General features: G+C 64.1%; 3 protein-coding genes across 5 annotated transcripts in view; 2 read left to right on the top strand and 1 right to left on the bottom strand.

The window, feature by feature from the left end:
• Positions 1–6421, top strand: part of CPNE7 (copine 7) — an 8361-nt gene extending 1940 nt beyond the window's left edge. The window contains exons 3-16 of one of the 2 annotated variants that reach the window (XM_027685190.1): positions 1881–2063; positions 2133–2207; positions 2787–2861; positions 2938–3021; positions 3106–3195; positions 3353–3451; positions 4074–4160; positions 4262–4321; positions 4412–4545; positions 4669–4723; positions 4863–4914; positions 4984–5117; positions 5230–5466; positions 5821–6421. In XM_027685190.1, coding sequence (XP_027540991.1) covers positions 1881–2063; positions 2133–2207; positions 2787–2861; positions 2938–3021; positions 3106–3195; positions 3353–3451; positions 4074–4160; positions 4262–4321; positions 4412–4545; positions 4669–4723; positions 4863–4914; positions 4984–5117; positions 5230–5466; positions 5821–5958 — 1503 coding nt within the window. In that variant the 3' untranslated portion in view covers positions 5959–6421. Of the gene's footprint in view, positions 1–1880; positions 2064–2132; positions 2208–2786; positions 2862–2937; positions 3022–3105; positions 3196–3352; positions 3452–4073; positions 4161–4261; positions 4322–4411; positions 4546–4668; positions 4724–4862; positions 5118–5229; positions 5467–5820 lie in introns of both variants that reach the window. The other variant, XM_027685188.1, reaches the window with a different exon arrangement.
• Positions 6422–9067: 2646 nt separating this feature from the next.
• Positions 9068–11251, bottom strand: LOC113968473 (sulfotransferase family cytosolic 2B member 1-like). 2 transcript variants are annotated; one of them, XM_027685055.1, is made up of 6 exons: positions 10976–11251; positions 10267–10475; positions 9991–10117; positions 9822–9884; positions 9556–9736; positions 9068–9479 (listed from the first exon to the last, which is right to left on the bottom strand). In XM_027685055.1, exons 1-6 carry the CDS (start codon positions 11112–11114, stop codon positions 9425–9427), a joined length of 774 nt encoding a protein of 257 aa, XP_027540856.1. In that variant the 5' UTR covers positions 11115–11251; the 3' UTR covers positions 9068–9424. The 2 variants fall into 2 exon arrangements, with proteins under 2 accessions (XP_027540856.1, XP_027540855.1); XM_027685054.1 differs by having other exon boundaries at positions 9822–9916; positions 10976–11142.
• Positions 11252–12227: 976 nt separating this feature from the next.
• On the top strand, positions 12228–16521 carry DPEP1 (dipeptidase 1). Its single transcript, XM_027685052.1, has 10 exons — positions 12228–12443; positions 13551–13683; positions 14188–14320; positions 14407–14557; positions 14640–14709; positions 14956–15132; positions 15225–15309; positions 15386–15461; positions 15583–15718; positions 16233–16521. Exons 1-10 carry the CDS (start codon positions 12265–12267, stop codon positions 16407–16409), a joined length of 1317 nt encoding a protein of 438 aa, XP_027540853.1. The 5' UTR covers positions 12228–12264; the 3' UTR covers positions 16410–16521.
• Positions 16522–17498: the final 977 nt, after the last annotated feature.

Genomic DNA, 17498 nt, shown 5'->3' with positions numbered 1-17498 from the left:
ACGGGGTGCAGGGTTCAGACCAGGGTGCAGAACGGGGTGCAGGGTGCACACAGAGGCTGCTGGATGCACAGTGCAGAGCTCAGTGCAGGGTACAAGGTGCGGGGCACAGAGCAGGACACAGGGTGCCCAAGTGCAGGGCACAGAGCATGAGGCTCACAGGGCAGGGCAGGGCACTGTGGGGCACCCAGGAGCCCACGGGGTCAGTGCTGACACCAGGTCACACCCAACCCCCCAGGGCTGTGGCAGGGCTGGGGAGAGGGATGGGATGGGGTGCCCACGGTGGCTCCAGCACAGCTCCACTGCCCTGGGACAGGGACAAAGGGCACCACGGCCATCCCTGGGGTGGCTCAGGGCTGGTGGGCTGGTGTCATCCTGTGTGGGGCAGGCAGCTCAGAGGAGATCAGAGCTGGCACTGTGGCCGTGACCTCTGCTGTGGGGGTCCCTGGTCACCCCATGAGCCATGGCTGGTGTTGAGGCTGGCACTGGGGTTGGCAGACACTTGGATGGCGCTGGGGCTGGCACAGCTTCTTCCCTCTCTCCCCACGCCGAGCTCTGGCTGGCGTCCGCAGCTCCACTCTAATCACGGCCGCTCAGCCGGAGGATTTAGCGCTAAATCCCTCGGCGTGTCATCGACTCCGCTCGAGCCAGCGAGGGGCCGGGGCGGCACAGTGGCCCCGTGCCAGCTGCCGTGTGGGTGCGGTGCCAGACCCTTGTACCCCACCATGTCACACTCCCTGTGCCATGCCATGCTATGCCACGCGGTGCTGTGCTGTGCCATACACCAGCCAGCACCAAGAGGCAAGAGGGTCCCTCCTGGGTCACCTTTTGTAGTGACTCCATGCCCTGTTCCCTCCCTGTCCCGGCCAGCCCGTGTCCCCCAGCCGAGGTGTGGCTGACTCTGGCTCTGGCACTGAGTGCTGAGACAGCCCTGGACGCTCTGGCTGCAGCTGGTGCTGGAGGGTTCAGGGTGCCCGAAACCCATCTCCCCAGGGTGTGGGTGTGAGGGTGTGGCAGTGCCCACACAGGAGGGACATGGGTGGCTCTGGCAGTGTGGCAGTGGTGCAGGCTCAGCAGATGTTGCCGGATTGGAGAGGTGGTGGGCAGGGCCAGGGGCTGGCAGAGTTCCCTGTCCAGGATGTGTCCCATTGAGTCAACACTGACAGGGATGGGTGTGGAGGAGGCTCTGGAACTGCTCAGCACCTGCTGCAAAGCACGGATGGGACATGCTGAGCACCCACCCGGGCTGTGGGCTGGTGACCCCCAGCCATGGCCACCCCAGGGTGGGGACACAGGGGCTCATCCTGGCACCGGCACTCTGCTCCTGCTCCAATGGAGCCGTGACAAAGTGTGGTCAGAGCTGGAGTACCCCTTGGATGACCATGGGGAGCCTGGGGAGAGGGGAGATCACAGGACCTGGGGCTGGCAGGGCTGGAACCCATGAGGGCGCATGGGGCTCCTCCAAATGCCATTCACCTGGGCATGGGGAAATGCCTAGGCATGGCTGGTCCTTCCTGGCACACCCTATCCCTTCATCCCCCATCCCCCATCCTTGTATTCCCTGTCCCTGCATTCTCATCCCACCATCCTTCATCCCTGCACCGCCCATCCCTTCATTCCCTAATTTTTTATCCCCCGTCTGAGCACCCCCCATCCCTGTATCCCACATCCTTTCATCCTTCACCCCTGCATCCCCCATCCCAGCACCCCCTCCCTTCATCCTCCACTCCAGCAGCCCCCTTTCCTCATCTCCCATCCCCACTTCCCTACACCCCTATTCCCCCTGGGCTCCCACATCCCTGGGTGTAAGCTCCAGCACCTCAAGGCCCGGGCAACTCCAGCTGTGCCCATCCCAGCCCCGGCCCAGCACCATTCCCGTGCAGGTGGATCGCAGCGAGGTGATCAAGAGCAACCTGAACCCCGTGTTCGCCAAGATCTTCACAGTCGATTACTACTTCGAGGAGGTGCAGAAGCTGCGGTTCGAGGTGTACGACAGCCATGGCCACGCCGGCGTGGGCACGCACGACGATGACTTCCTGGGGGGCATGGAGTGCACCGTGGGGCAGGTGAGCCCAGGGACCCCCACCCGGGGACCCCCTCCATGGTGTCCCCTCCCCGACCCTGGGCTTTCGCAGATCGTGGCGCAGAAACGGGTGACGAAGCCGCTGTTCCTCAAGTACGGGAAGTTCGCAGGCAAGTCCACGATCACGGTGAGTACCGAGCCTGCATTGGGGGTGGCACCGGAGGGGGACAATGGTGTGGCACTGAACAGGAGCACTGGAGAGACACCAGGCTGGGACCCTGGGGTGGTACCAAGCTGGGACCCCGGGGTGGCACCAAGCTGGGGCATTGGAGTGGCACTGGGATGGGGTGCACAGCTGACAAGGGGCTGGGACCCTGAGGTGACACCAACCTGGAACCCCAGGGTGACACCAGACAGGACACATGGGTGGCACAGACTGGGATGCTGGGAAGGCATCAAGCTGGGACATCTGGGCTGGATCAGTGGGCTGTCACTGGGCTGTGGGTGCCACTGAGCTGGGACGTATGGAGGGTCCCCAGTGCCCCTCCTCCTGTCTGAGCTGCCATCCAGCCCTGTAGCCCCTCGAGCTCTTGGGAGTGAGGAGGGCTGAGAGTCCCTGTTGGCATCTACTCTCCACTGGGAGTTCCTGCTGCCCCAGGGAAGGCACGTGGCACCCTGTCCCCTCCTGGGGCACCACAGGGAGGTGGGGGGCAGGGGACAAAGCCATGCCAGGCGCTGAGCACCCCGTGGCTGCCTCTCCTCACAGATCATCTCTGAGGAGATTTCAGGGAACAACGGCTACGTGGAGCTCGCCTTCCGCGCCAAGAAGCTGGATGACAAGGTGAGCCAGGTTCCAGGGGGAACATGGGGCAGGGCGGGCAGGGTGGGCAGTGCTCTGTCCCCTCCTCTTCCTCCAGGACCTCTTCAGCAAGTCGGATCCCTTCCTGGAGATCTACCGCATCGACGACGACCGCAGCGAGCAACTCGTGTACCGCACTGAGGTGAGGCCCCGCGGGGCCAGTCCCTCGGCTGCCCCACACCCACCCTGGGGCCTCCCCAGCCCTGCTGAGCTCCCTGTCCCACAGGTGGTGAAGAACAACCTGAGCCCCGTCTGGGAGCCCTTCAAGGTGTCTCTCAACTCACTCTGCAGCTGTGAGGAGAAGAGGAAGCTGAGGGTGAGGAAGGGAGATGGGGACCCCCATCCCTGCCCCGGAGGTACCTGTACCCTGGCTAGGGACCCCCCCGGTGCCAGGGATGGTGCTGGGGACCCTTCAGTGCTGGGGGTAGTGCTGGGGACCCCCTGGTGCTGGGGCTGAGCCGTGCCAACTGCAGGGTGTGGTGTGGGACTACGATTCACGGGGCAAACACGACTTCATCGGGGAGTTCTTCACCACCTTTGAGGAGATGCAGAAGGCGATGGGGGAGAACAAGGTGGGACATGGGGACCCAGGGATAGCCTGGGGGTCACCCCTGTATGCTGTCAGCAGAGCCCATCCCAGTAGGCACCTCTCAGCAACTCCTCTGGGTTTGGGGTCATTCTCTCCTTGCTGCTGCCCACCTCTTTGGGGAGGGGATGGTGGGTTTGGGGTCCTCTGGGGAATCAGCCATGGATGGGGTGGCTGGAGCCCAGGGGGTGGCTGGGAGTGGGGGAAGGCAGCTGCAACCTGGGGCTGTGGGGTTGCAGGGTTACGGGGCTGTGGGGTTATGAGGTTATAGAACTGTGGGGCTGTGGGTCATGGCACCATGGGGCTGGAGCATTGTGGGGCTGAGGGGCTGCAGGGAGGCAGGTTTATGGTGCTTCAGGGTTGAGGGATCACTGTGCTGCAGAGACATGGAGCTGTGAGGCTGTGTTTTTATGGGGCCACAATGTTCTGGGACTGTGGAGTCATTGTGCTGCAGAGCCATGGGGGGCTGCAGGGTTATGGGGCCGCAATGTTATGGGGTTGTTGGGTCCCCATTCTGCAGAGCCATGGGACCAGGGGCCTGGGGGGTGCCAGGGATGGGGGTCCCAGGGCGGGGGCCGCAGGCAGCGTGGGTGCCGCGTGTGCCGCAGGTGCAGTGGGACTGCATGAACCCCAAGTACAAGATCAAGAAGCGCAACTACAAGAACTCGGGGGTCGTGGTGCTGCTGGACCTGAAGGTGAGTGCCTGCATTCCGTGCCGAGCCGTGCCAAGCCAAGCCATGCCTGGCTCTGTGAGCCAGTGTGGGGCAGGACCAGCTGATGTGAGTCCCTCTGGAAGATCCACAGGGTTTACTCCTTCCTGGACTACATCATGGGCGGCTGCCAGATCCACTTCACAGTGAGCAGAGTCCCCCACCCCACACAGCAGGGACACGCTGGTGGCCCAGCTCACCCTTGGGGAACCCTCACTGCCCCCCCTCCACCCCAGGTCGCCATCGACTTCACGGCCTCCAACGGGGACCCCCGAAACAGCTGCTCCCTGCACTACATCAACCCCTACCAGCCCAATGAGTACCTCAAGGCGCTGGTTGCTGTGGGTGAGATCTGCCAGGACTATGACAGGTTGGTCGCTCTGGTGGGTTCCCCAGGGCCAGACACCATGGTGATGGCCACCCTGGGGTCAGCTGCCCTGGTGATGGCCACCCGGTGATGGCACCAGAGCTCCTCACACCCCTTCCCTTGCAGCGATAAGAAGTTCTCAGCTCTGGGCTTTGGTGCCAGGATCCCTCCCAAGTACGAGGTGAGAGGTGGTCAGAGTGCCAGGGCCCTGTGGGACTCCAGGGATGTGCTCATCCCTCCAGACACCCAGGCCCTGGCACTGGTGGGGCTCAGCAGGTGGGGGGTGGGCACTGGCCGCCCCCTCCCCTCCTGCCCTCCAGGTTTCCCACGACTTCGCCATCAACTTCAACCCCGACAACGATGAGTGTGAGGGTAAGTCCAGCCCTAGCGGGGTCCGGTCCATGGCCAGGGTGTCCCTTCTCACTCCTCACACCCCCGCAGGCATCCAGGGTGTTGTGGAGTCCTATCAGAGCTGCCTGCCGAAAATCCAGCTCTACGGCCCCACCAACGTGGCTCCCATCATCACCAAGGTGGCTCGTGTGGCGGCCGACGAGGAGCGGACCAAGGAAGCGTCGGTGGGTCCTACTGGGGCACCAGGTTGGGCTGAGACCCCCACATGCTCGTGACACTTGTGGGTGCTCCCATGTGGGGCCGAGCAGCTCCCCCAGAGCATCCCTGTCTCCCCAGCAATACTTCATCCTACTGATCCTGACGGACGGAGTGGTGACAGACATGGCAGACACGCGGGAGGCCATTGTCCGAGCCTCCTACCTGCCCATGTCCATCATCATCGTCGGGGTAGGCAACGCCGACTTCACCGACATGCAGATCCTGGACGGGGACGATGGTGTCCTGCGTTCTCCCAAGGGCGAGCCCGTCCTGCGCGACATCGTCCAGTTCGTGCCCTTCCGCGAGTTCAAGAACGTGAGTGGGGCAGGCGGGGGCCCTGCCGGCCCCTCCCAGCTCTTCCCATCCCCTCTGGTCCTCTCCTGCCCCTTCCCGTCCCCTCTGGTCCCTTCTACTCCTCTCCCGTTCCCTCACGTCCCGTCCCTTCCCCATCCCCTCTTTGCCCCCTCCCGTCCCCCTCGTCCCCATCTGTCCCTTCTGTTTCCTTCGGTCCTCCCCAGTTCCTTCCCGTCCCTTCCACCCCCTCCGGTCCCCTCCCGTTCCCACATCCTGGCACAGGGAGCCGGTGCCCACGGGTGCTGCTCCGCACGGCGGGGCGGGCAGGTGTCGCAGTGGCCCCGGCTCACCTCCGTGTCCCGCGGTGTCCCGCAGGCGTCACCCACAGCCCTGGCGAAGTGCGTGCTGGCGGAGGTGCCCAAGCAGGTGGTGGAGTACTACAGCTACAAGGCGTTCCCCCCGCGCTGCCCCCGGCCCCCCACCCCCGACCCCAGCCTCGGATCCCCGCAGTGAGAGACCCTCACTGCCCCCAGCCCAACCTGTTTCCCCCAGTGAGGAACTCCCAGCCCCCACTCCAGCTTCGGCTCCCCGCAGTTAGAGATCCCCAGTGCCCCCAGCCCCAGCACTGGGTCGCCTCAGTGAGGGACCCCCGACCCCAGTCTTGGCTACCCCCAGTGAGGATCCCCAGCTCCCCCCGGTGTGGCACAGGGACAGACTGGGTCCCTGCGAGTCCCAGCCCTGCCACAGCCCCCTCAGCTGGGACACGGGGTAGGTCCTGGCCCCCCGGTGCTGGACACCTTCTGCACCGCCCCGGGGTCCCCAGCAGGCACTGCCCACTCCTGGAGTTCCGTGCCCTGTGGCCTGTTCCCGCTCCGCCCCTACTGTCCCCTTGGTCCTCTTGGTCCCCGCTTCTCTGTCACTGTGGTGTTTGGAGGCTGCATGACTCCCACAATAAAGCAAGACCCCTGTGCCCATCCTCATGCTCTCTGGGTGCCACCCTTCCATGAGGGTTGGCAGAGGGACTGGCAGATCCTGGGTGCTGTCCGTGTCCCCTCGTGGTGATACCATGCCACCCTGGTTGGTGACGAGAGCCAAAGGCATCCCCCAGCCCTGCTGCTCCCACATTTTGGGTGTCCATAGCCGGCAGTGTGCTGGGAGCACCAGAGCTCTGAGCGCTGGAGCAGCCGCCGCTTTCATGTGCTGGAGTGGGCTGTGCCACAGCCCTGAATCCAGGGCACAGAGCTGAGGGAGGTGGTAACGGAGCCGGCCCTGCTGCCCTGCACACGGCCACTGCCACGTGCCGTGTGCTGTGTGTCACATGGCATGTACCATGTGCTGTATGATGTGTGCCATGGGCTGTGCACCGTCTATGTACCTTGTGACACATGCTATGTGATGCCTGCTGAGTGTCATGTACCATGTGTTGTGTGCTGTGTGCCACGTGACCTGTGTTGTGTCATGTGCCATGTGCTGTGTCCATGTATCCTGTGCCACATACTGTGTGCCATGCAACCATGTGATGTGTGCCATGGGCCATGCATCCCATACATGTACCTTGTGGCCATGTGCTGTGATGTGTCATGTCCTATGGGCCACATGCCGTGTCCCATGTGCCGTGCATCATGTGTCATGTCCTGTGTGCCATTTGCCACATGTTGTGTGCCATGTGCTCTGTGGCATGTGTCATGCAGCGTTGCATGCCCCGTGTGTCTGTCCCATGTGCCATGTGCTGTGTTCCGTGTGCCATGTGCATTGTCATGTGCCACATGCTGTGTGCTGCATGTCGTGCCATGTGCTATTTGTCATGTGCCACGCACCATGCTGTGCCATGTGCCGGGCACTGTGCCATGCTACTACCACGTGCTGTGCGCTGCTGATGCCAGTCCTGTGCCAGCAGATGCTCCTGGGGAGGTGACATCTCCTGGGGCACGGTGTGACCAAGGCCACCACAGGGACTGAAACTGGGGCCTGGCACAGTGGGGCAGGGGCCATCCCAGACCCAGCCTTGGGGGTGGCACTGAGCTGGGCTCTGGGATGCTGCCATCACCCTGAGTGAGGGTACGGGTGCCAGACTGTCCCTGTGTGGGCAGACACTGACTGGGGTGGCCCCGCTGGCCCTTGGACACTGCCACCAGTGCAGGGCACAGACAGGGCACACTGCCTGCACCCCCATCCAATGCCTATATATAGTTCCTGATTCATCTCCCATAAAGCGGGATCCTGGATGTTGCCATGGAAACCCAAACCTGCTGCCTGGGAGGCTGCAGCACTCACCGGCCATGGTACGGACAGGGGGCTGCCCTGGCACCCCGGTCCATGGGGACAGATGGGTGCCCCAGGGCGGGTGCGGGGAGACCCCGTGGTGCTGGGGGTGTCCAGAGTCACCGTGTCAAGCTGTACCAACTGGCAGCGCAGAGGGGCTGGGAGGGATGGCAGGGGTGACAATGCTGGCAGGAGTGGAGGGGTGGCAGGGGTACAGGTGTGGCAGGAATGACAGAGGTGGCAGAGCTAGTGGGAGTGACAAGAGTGGCAGAGCTGGCAGGAGTGGCAGGACGCCAGTGTCACTGTCCCACAGTGCTGCAGACCCCAGAGAGAGTCTCACCACCTTCCCCCTCTCAGCCAAGCCCTGGCCAGGGGCTCTGGTGGTGCCAGGGTCAAGCCCCCACACCCCTCACCCTGGCCCTGTGCTCACCCCACAGGGGCTGGATAATGAAGCTGAGTAATTATTGACAGTGCCCGCGCTCCACAAGGCAATTCCTTGGGGCGTGGCAGAAGGGCTGGGAGGTGTCCTGCCTGCCTGGGGCACCCCAGAGTGCTGGGGGGGGGAGGAACAAGCCCCTGGGTGCAAACACCCCAGGAGGGGAGATGGGCAGGGGGAGCATCCAAACAGGATGGTCAGGACGCTGTGGCCCCCTCCCAAAGCACTGGGGAGAGCCTGGGGCAGGATGGGTGACATCAGGGGGCATTGGGGTGCAGGGGTCAGGAAGGGGTGCACTGGGGCGGGGTGGAGGCAGTGGGGTGCAGGGGGCTCCAGGGGAGGGGATGCACTGAGGCAGGATGGGGTGTATCAGGGGGCAGGGGGAACTGGGGTGGAAGGAACACTGGGAGGGGTGCACTGGGGCAGGATGGGGGAATGTTGGGGTGCAGGGGGCATCTAGAGGGGTTGTGCTGGGGCAGGGTGGGGACATCAGAGTGCAGAGGGCACCAGGAAGGGGTGCACTGAAGCAGGGTGGGGGCATTGGGATGCAGGGGGCACCGGGAAGGGGTGCACTGGGACAAGGTGAGAAGATATCGGTGTTCAGGTGGCATTGGGAGGGGCTGCCCTGGGGCAGGGAGACTCCAGGGGTGGGGGACCCTGAGTGCTGCTGAAAGAGCTGGCTCTGTGCCCTGGGCTCTGCTGGCAAAACCTATCACCCTGCTATGACCCCCCACAGAGCCCAGCACCCCCCACGAGCCTGGCACCCTGCCACAGCCCGCCTGGCACTCTGCCACAGCCCTCGCTGGCTGCCCAGCTGCTCCTGGCTGCTGATAAGGTCCCAAAGGAAGGGTCCCCACCCCGATGTGTCCCTGATAACTCCAAGGCTTCCCGTTTCCCGCCTGACACCGGTGGGAACACACAGCCTGCCTGGGAACGACAATAAATATTTATTTCCACAGGGCAGGATGGGCGGAAAGAGGGGTCACGGCCATGTGCCCCTGCCTGGGGGGAGTGAGGCCACAGGGACAGCCACAGTGCACAGCTGGAAAAGTCCCCCATCCCCAGGGAGGTGGCACAGTGCCATGTCCCCCAGCCCCGTGGGAATCCCTTGCCCCAGGTGGCATTTGGGGGTGTGTTATGGGGTGCCAAGGGGTGCCTATGCAGAGTGCTCCTTCTGCAATGATTCTCAGCAGGTTGGGGTGAGTGTCCCCCCAGGTCCCTCAGGCCATGGGCCACTGCGTGGGCAGCTCCACGTCCCCCATCTCCTCCTGGTAGCGCTGGTTAAAGAGGGCATTTTGCTGGGGGGAGAAGTGGTCGCGCCAGTCCCCGACCACACCTGCGGGCAGAGGGCAGAGGGAGTCAGGGATGCTGTCCCCATACTGCCCGTATCCCCCCAGCCCCTACCCCCTCACCTTTGCGCATGAAGCGGCCCTGGCTGTGGTCCATGATCTCGGGGGGGATGAGGGAGTAGTTGGCCATGGCGTTGTCCCGCATGGCGGCAAAGCTGCAGTGCTGCTCCAGGGCTGTCAGCGTTCCTGGGGCCAGCGGGCACCCCAGGAAGGTGCTGAGGCGCTGCGCTGTGCCACACAGGTCCTGGGGCAAGGGCATGGTCAGCGCTGGGCACCAGTGGGGATGGGGACAGGGATGGGGACAGGGATGGGGACACTGCAGGGCTCACCTGGTGCAGCTCCTCGTAGGTGACATAGAGGATGTCCAGGAGGTGCCGCTGGCCCAGCCAGCCCTTGACGTGGTCAAACCAGGAGCCGTAGTGCACTGGGGGGAAGGTAGGGAGTGATGGGGGGCCCTGGGGCTGAGTCCCCCCTGCCAGGGACACCCCCAGCCCTTACCTGTGCCTTCAAGAAACTGCGTGAGGAAGGCATCAAAGGAGCCAGGGTCAGGCAGGAACTTGGCCAGGTGGTGGAAGTGGTAGAAGGAGACGGCAACATCCTTGGGGTTCCTGGCCACATAGATCACCTGGGGGGGACACAGTGTCACCCCCATGGCTAGTGGGATTCTGCTCCACCTGGCTCAGAAAGCTCCTGCCATTTCCCCAGCTGTGGGAAGCCCCATGGGTTCAGGATGTCCCTGCGGGGACCCCCCCAGACCATCTGTCTCCCTCTCACCTTGGCCTTGCTGCGCTGCAGGGCAGGGGCCAGGACATGGGCGGGCATGTGGGTGGTGAGCAACCGGGGGGTCTCTGTGTCCCGCAGAGCCTCCCGGCAGTAGATCTGCTCCAGCCAGGGAGCCCGCTCCCAGTTGGGAATGGTCTTGGCTGGGCGGGCGTCCCCAAGGCTGAACATCAGCGTCAGGATCTCCTGCATCCAAGTGGTGCCTGTGGAGGTGGGAGTCAGGGCAGGGCCAGCTCAGCACAGGGCAGTGCATGGCATGGCACCACGGCATGGCATGGAATGGCATGGCTCAGCACAGCATGGCACTGCAATGGCACGTGCCATTGGATGGTACAGCATGCTGTGGAGCAGATCGGCACAACTTGGCTTGGCATGGAATGGCTCAGCTTAGCCTGGCCAGTCCCATCCCAACCTATCCTGTCCCATCACAGCTCAGCTCGTCCCGGGGCAGCAGCTGGGATGGCAGTACCATGTGCCCCCCCTCGACCCCCACAGAGACACCACTCTGGGGCTGGGACAGTGTGGGGCAGCAGCACAGGGGATTCGGGGGGCGGGAGCCGCTGGCCAGGAGTCCCCACGCTGTGCCAGTGGCCCCGGTGTCCCCGAGCCCAGCCCCCTCCCAGCCCCGCCGGCGGAGCACGGCCCGCGCCCACCCTCCAGCCGGAGGTCCCCAGCGCTGTCCCCGTGTCCCCCTGCCCCTCACCCGATTTGGGGTAGGTGGCGATGAGCACGTCGGTGGGGCGGAAGGCGAAGGCTGCGGCGAAGCGGAGGGACTCCTGGGTGTGGAGGTGGCCGGGCAGGGCGATGCCCGCGAAGGTCTCGGTCACCTCCATGCGCTCCATGGCCCTCCCGGGTGGGACGCGCCGGGCGCCGCTTAAATAGCGCCGAAAGAGGAAGCGGCCCCGGCGGGCGGGGGACTGGACTCCCCCGGCACATTCCTGCCGGGAAGCCGAGAATCCGGCCGCGCTGGGGCCATCGACGGGAGAGCGCTGCTGGCAGGGGCTGGAGACACCCGGGATGGGGTGGAATGGGATTGGGTAGAATGCAATGGCGGGGGGGAGATGGGATGGGTTCCTGCATGCCCAGACCCACAATCGCATCCAGGAGAGTCGGGGGAGACGGGTCACCTCGACAAGGGCACCGGGAAGCATTGCCGGCCACAGCAGCCCATGGTGACCCTGAGAGGTGCCAGTCCTGCACCGTGCCCCACCCTGGGCTCCCCACAGCTGGCACCACGCAGCGGGAAGGGATTCCCATCCCAGCACACACCAAGATGAGGTGTCCAGCTGGACTGACCACTTCCATGTGGCTCCATACCATTCCCAGCAGCCCCACCAAGGCCTTGCTGGGAAGGACACCACAGCCCCCGTGCCAGAACGAGCTGGGATGCTCAGCCCCCACAGACGGCGGTGCCTCAGTTTCCCCTCAGGATGCTTCAGGGTGGGGGATCCCGGCACGCGTGGAGGACCATCAGCAGCTCCACACCGTGGTTGTGCCACCCCGACTGCTGCCCCCGGCGTGTGGCGGCTCCAGCGCCGTGGTGGGGGGTGGCTCTGGGGTGGCTGGAGCCCATCCCAGCCCTGCCGCCGCACGCAAGCCGGAAAACATAATTCAGAGCCGTCGCAGGCAGCGGCTGCCCGAGCGTCCCAGGGCCAGGGTGAGTGGGGACAGGGGTGCCGGGGGTGCCTGGGGTGCCAGTGCTAGGCTGGGGGTGCCCATGGATGCCAGCGGTGGGGAGGCAAAGGCGGGGATGGGCCTGGCACTTTCCCAACCACAAAAAATCTGGGCTTCATTAGAGGGGCTGGGAGCGTCACTGCGGCTCGGCAGAGAGGCCACGGCACAGCCATCGGGGCTGGGCTGAGGGAGGCTGTGGCCGTGGAGCCCTGGCATTGCCAGGCGGGCACAGGGCACCCAGGGAGGTGTGACACCACGCTCCTGGTTATTCATTGACGGCGGGAGGGGACGGCAGGAGCGGGGCAGCCATCCCGGTGCATGTGCTCACACGGTGGTGGCAGGTCATCCCTATTCCCCAGCAGCATCCAGCAGGAGAAGATGCCGGACAGGACTGTGTGGGTGCTGGCACTGGCACTGGCGCTGGCACTGCCCTGTGCTGGGCAGCAGCACCAGGAGGAGGCCGAGCGCATCATGACCGACACGCCGGTCATCGACGGGTGAGCAAAGGTCGTCTGGGCCCCAGGGTGCCTGGCTGCTCCAGCACCCTGGGAAAAACCCAGCTGGGAAACTCTACTGGGACAGGCCGATGGGGGATTCCTGTGCTGGGCATCTCAGGGCTGTGCAGAGACAGGGAACAATTTTCCCAGGGGATCCCTGTGCTGGGCGCCCTGGGGCGTGCAGGGACAGGGGACGGCTTTCCCAGGGAATTTCCATGCTCAGCATCCTGGGGCCATGCAGGGCAGCTTTTCCAGGGGATCCTTGTGCCGAGCACCCCAGGGCTCTGTAGAGAGAGGGGACAGCTTTCCCAGGGGATCCCGTGGGACCATCTGTGCAGCAAAGGGGATCCCCAGGGCAGTGCAGCCCAGCAGGAGTGGGCAGGGTGCCAGGAAGTTGGAGTCAGGCTTCCCCGTGGGAAGTCCCTGCTTGGGGCAAGTGAGTCAGTCCTGTGGAGTTATGTCTTAAGGGATGTCCCCAGTCTGTTCTCAGGAGGCTCCAATCCCCCCCACCAGTGCTGTGCCACAGCAGTCAGTGGAAGAAGGAGCAGGGCAGGGGGAGCCAGGGGTGTGGGACTGTGACGCAGGGGGGAGAAGTGGGAGCCAGCCTGTGGGCCTTGCCCCCCTTCCCCCCAGCACTTCCCCAGTGGCACTGCTGGGTGCAGGATAAGGGTGGCAGGATGTCCCTGCAGTGGTGACATCCCACAGAGATGGTGGCAGTAACGTCCTGCCTGAGGGATGCTGTGCTGGCTCCCCGGGTGCAAGGGCTCGTGGGGGATGGGGATAGAGGCTTGGAGGGGTGCACAGGGGGGTCCTCCAGGAGGTCCCATGTGGGGCTGTCCCCACATGGGCTGGCTCCTGTTTGGAGCTGCTTGGGTGGCTTTTGGCAGAGGTGTCAGATGAGTGGGTAGATGGCAGGAAGGATGATGGATGAATGGATAATGGATGGAAGATGGATAGGTGGATGGATGGATGGATGGATGGATGGATGAATGGAATGACAGCCAGATGCAGGGACTGTGTGTGCAGCCAGCCAGGAAGGTGGGCAGCAGGAGGCCGGGAGGGCAGAGGGCCAGGCTTCCCCTCAATGCCCATCCCTGCCCTGCCCAGGCACAACGACCTGCCCTGGCAGCTCCTCAAGAGGTTCAACAACCAGCTGAGGGTGCCAGCAGCCAACCTGACACTGCTGAATGACACCCACACCAACATCCCCAAACTGCGCAGCGGACACGTGGGCGGGCAGGTGGGATGGCACAGTGGGGGGGGGGCACTGGGGCAGGTGCTGGGGAGAGCAGGGGGCACCAGGGTATGCAGGGTCACCAATGAGGGCACTGGGGAGGATAGGGGGCAATGGGCATGACAGAGACACTGGGGAGGGCACCGGGGCAGGCAGGGGTCCCTGGAGTGGGGAGGGGCACCGGGAAGGGCACTCAGATGGGCAGGGACAATGGGGTGGGTACCAGGGTGGACACCAGAGCGAACAGAGGGCACCGGGAAGAACACTGGGGTGGGTACCAGGGTGGGAAGAGATCACGGGGGTGGGCATGGATACTGGTGAGAGCACTAGGAAGGACATTAGGTCAGGCAGGATGCACTGGGAAGGACATTGGAGTGGGCAGGGGCACTGGGGAAGGCACCAGGACTGTCAGGGGGGGAACTGAGGTGGATACTGGGGGGGACAAGGGCACTGGCGTGGATGGCAGCGGTCCTGGGTCTGTGTCCCCATGCTGATGGGGTACCTGGGCAGTTCTGGTCCGTGTACGTACCCTGTGAGACGCAGAACAGGGACGCGGTGAAGCGCACGCTGGAGCAGATCGATGTGGTGCAGCGCATGTGCGACCTGTACCCAGAGACCTTCGAGTGCGTCACCGACAGTGCTGGTGAGGGGGCATGGGGCTGGGGCACGGGAGGCTGGAGGTGCTGGTGTGCCGTGCCCACCCCAGCTGATGCCCCCCGCCCTCCACAGGCATCCAGAAGGCATTCCAGAGCGGGAAGGTGGCCAGTCTCATGGGGGTGGAGGGCGGCCACTCCATCGACAGCAGCCTGGGCGTCCTGCGCACCTTCTACCGCCTGGGCGTGCGCTACATGACCCTCACCCATAGCTGCAACACTCCCTGGTAGGACCCTGGGCATGAGGGAACCAGGATGGCATGAGGGGTGTGGTCAGGGGGCTGCCCTGATGTTCTCCCTGCTCCACAGGGCTGACAACTGGTTGGTGGACACCAAGGAGGAAAAGCCAGTGCACCATGGCCTCTCAGCCTTTGGGAAGGTGAGGAACAGCATTGGCAGCAGTGCCCAGGAGCAGTGGCTGAGGGGGGACATGGTACTGGCACCATCCATAATCCATCCATTCTCCATCCATCCATCCATCCACCCACCCACTCATCAGTCCCATCTGCCAAAAGCCACCCAAGCAGCTCCAGCTGTGGGCTGGGGACAGGTCACTGCAGGGGACCCTCCCATGCCTCCCTCCACACCCTCATCCCTCTCCCCATCCTGGTCCCCGTCCCTGCAGACGGTGGTGGAGGAGATGAACCGCCTGGGCATGATCGTGGACCTGGCCCACGTCTCGGTGGATACAATGAAGGTTGTACTGAACATCTCCAAAGCCCCCGTCATCTTCAGCCACTCATCTGCCTACGCCCTCTGTGCTCATCGCCGCAATGTGCCCGACGATGTGCTGCAGCTGGTGGTGAGCAGGGGGTACGGCCAGGGCAGGGCAGGGGACATCGGGGGCTGTGGGGGACCATGGGGGGCCATGGGGCTCAGGACTCTTTCCTCCAGGCCTCCACGGGCAGCCTGGTGATGGTCAACTTCTACAACGACTACGTGACCTGCAAGAGCACAGCCACACTGGCTGATGTTGCAAGTGAGGTGGTGTCCGGGTGGGTGGGTGCAGCGGCAATGCCCCTGTCCCACTCACCTCAACTCCCTTGTGCCTGCAGACCACATGGACTATGTGAAGAAGGTGGCTGGGGCCGAGTCTGTTGGCTTTGGCGGGGACTACGATGGGGTCACACGGTAAAGGGGGTGATGGGTGCGGGATGGGCTGTGCTGGTGGGATGGGGGGGTCTCTCCTGTGCCCTGTGTGGGCAGTTGGGGGGTGCAGGGGTGGCCCAGCTGTAAGCTGTGGGTGGCACAGGCTCCCCACTGGCCTGGAGGATGTCTCCACATATCCTGCACTGGTGGCTGAGCTGCTGGCAAGGAATTGGACAGAGGAGGAGGTGAAGATGGCCCTGGCTGAGAACCTGCTCCGGGTCTTCAGCAAGGTGGAGGAGGTGAGTGGGGCATGGGGAGCACTGGGATGCACAAGGCAAGCAAGGGGACAGTGGGAGCACAGAGACACTTGGGCCATGGGGACACAAAGGCCACTGGGTACACTGGGCACAGGGATGTACAGGGCATGGGGACACATGGAACAGGGAACACATGGTACACAGGGGCACTTGGGGCATGGGGACACATGGAATATGGGACATGGGGGACAGAGACACTTGGGGCATGGGGATATAGGGAATAGGGGACACAGGGAATAGGGGACACATGGGGCACAGGGACATTTGGGTCATGGGGACACCTGGGGCAGCAGAGACAGGTGGGACATCAGAACATGTGGCATTCAGGGATTTACGGGGACATGGTTCATGGTTTGGTACTGGGACACGCAGAGCAGGGGATGAATGGACATGTGTGGGATGGCATGGGGCGGCACAGGGATGTGCGGGGTAGCAGGGCTGTGTGGGGCCCAGGCACTGCCCCTCGCAGCAGGAGCCCACCTTGTCCCCATGTCAGGTGAAGGGGATCCTGCAGGGCACACCTGCCCACGAGACACCCATCGCCTTCGAGGAGCTGGATGGGACGTGCAGGACCAGCTACGGGTACTCCAATGGCTCCAGCACAGCCCGGCTCCTGCCCGCAGCCCTGGCGCTGCCGCTGGCACTGGCCCTGTGCCTCTCCCTGCTCTCTTAGCACCTGACTGCCACCGTGGCCCTGCCACCCTGCCCGGGGGCTGCCGGGTTGGGCACAATCCTGCAGCCCTTCCTGCCGGAACCACCTACAAAATAAACCCGTGGCTCGAGCAGTGCCGGCAGCGACTGTCGGTGTGGGACCTGCGGCGACCCAGCGCCCACAAGCTCCTGGCTGGGGACGATGAGCCATCCTGGCATGTCACAGGCCACTCTGACACATCACCAGTTGGGCAGAGGAGCAGGGTCCCGGTGGGTGCCCTCCCCGGGCACCAGGATGCCATAACTGCACCGGGAGTGACACATCCCGGCAACACCTGGCCAGGGCGGCAGCGCTGCCTCCGCAGGATGCTTCCATTAATCATTAGTTAATTAATTGGCTACTCAATTATCTCCTTAGCAATTTCCTCTCACATTCGGGAACAGCCTGTCTTCGGAGCGGAGGCGGAAGAACAGACAGGAGAAGGAGAGCCATCTTCCTGTGGTATTCAGGATTTGGCTGGGGCACAGAGCCCTCTGCCAGCCCGGCACGGGGAGGGGTCGGGCACGGGGAGGGGAAGGGGGACACGGAAGAGAATGGGGACGGAGAAGGGATGAGCACGCGGAAGGGACGGGAACAGTGAAGGGATGAGCATGGGGAACGGACAGGCACGGAGAAGGGATGGGTACAGCACGGGACGGGAACAGGGAAGGGATCGGAGCACAGAAGGCTGCACCACCATCCCCGCAGCCCCATCCCCGCCTGTGAGGCTGCTGTGGGCAGGTGCCGATGGCAGAACCGGGGTGTAGAGCACTGGGGAGCCCTCGGTGGGCTGACAATCCCAGGATATCCCCTTGGAAAGCCCGGCTTGTCCCCACGAGGGCCAGGGAACGGCACAGGGAACTGGGCCGACCCAGCCCCGCTGTGGAAGGGAGCTGGTCTCGAGCTGCCTCAGCCTCCCCAAGCTCCTGCTCACTCCGGTCTCCCCCCCGGTTTGGCCACACGAAGGGGATGGGTCCCTGCAGGGGTGCAGTGGGCGGTCCTTCCCATCCAGCTCTCCCAGAGCTGATACCCTTAGTCACTGCCCGGCCCCTGGATGGGCAGAGGCTGTGG

The sequence above is a fragment of the Neopelma chrysocephalum genome, unplaced genomic scaffold (genome assembly GCF_003984885.1).
Source record: "Neopelma chrysocephalum unplaced genomic scaffold, ASM398488v2 Primary Assembly neopelma1_68, whole genome shotgun sequence".
Classification (NCBI taxonomy): domain Eukaryota; kingdom Metazoa; phylum Chordata; class Aves; order Passeriformes; family Pipridae; genus Neopelma; species Neopelma chrysocephalum.
Note: the sequence above shows the minus strand (reverse complement) of the source record. Positions and strands in the feature narration are given on the sequence as shown.

What these genes read in the sequence shown, in the direction of transcription:
- LOC113968473 (XM_027685054.1), bottom strand. Translation starts at nt 11,114, where the DNA reads ATGGAGCGCATGGAGGTGACCGAGACCTTCGCGGGCATCGCCCTGCCC. An exon ending in GCAGTTTCTTGAAGGCACAG is followed by an intron (nt 9,917 to 9,990) that starts GTAAGGGCTGGG and finishes CCTTCCCCCCAG; the next exon opens with TGCACTACGGCTCCTGGTTT. An exon ending in GGGCCGCTTCATGCGCAAAG is followed by an intron (nt 9,480 to 9,555) that starts GTGAGGGGGTAG and finishes CTCTGCCCGCAG; the next exon opens with GTGTGGTCGGGGACTGGCGC.
- DPEP1 (XM_027685052.1), top strand. Translation starts at nt 12,265, where the DNA reads ATGTGCTCACACGGTGGTGGCAGGTCATCCCTATTCCCCAGCAGCATC. An exon ending in GACACGCCGGTCATCGACGG is followed by an intron (nt 12,444 to 13,550) that starts GTGAGCAAAGGT and finishes TGCCCTGCCCAG; the next exon opens with GCACAACGACCTGCCCTGGC. An exon ending in CATAGCTGCAACACTCCCTG is followed by an intron (nt 14,558 to 14,639) that starts GTAGGACCCTGG and finishes CCTGCTCCACAG; the next exon opens with GGCTGACAACTGGTTGGTGG.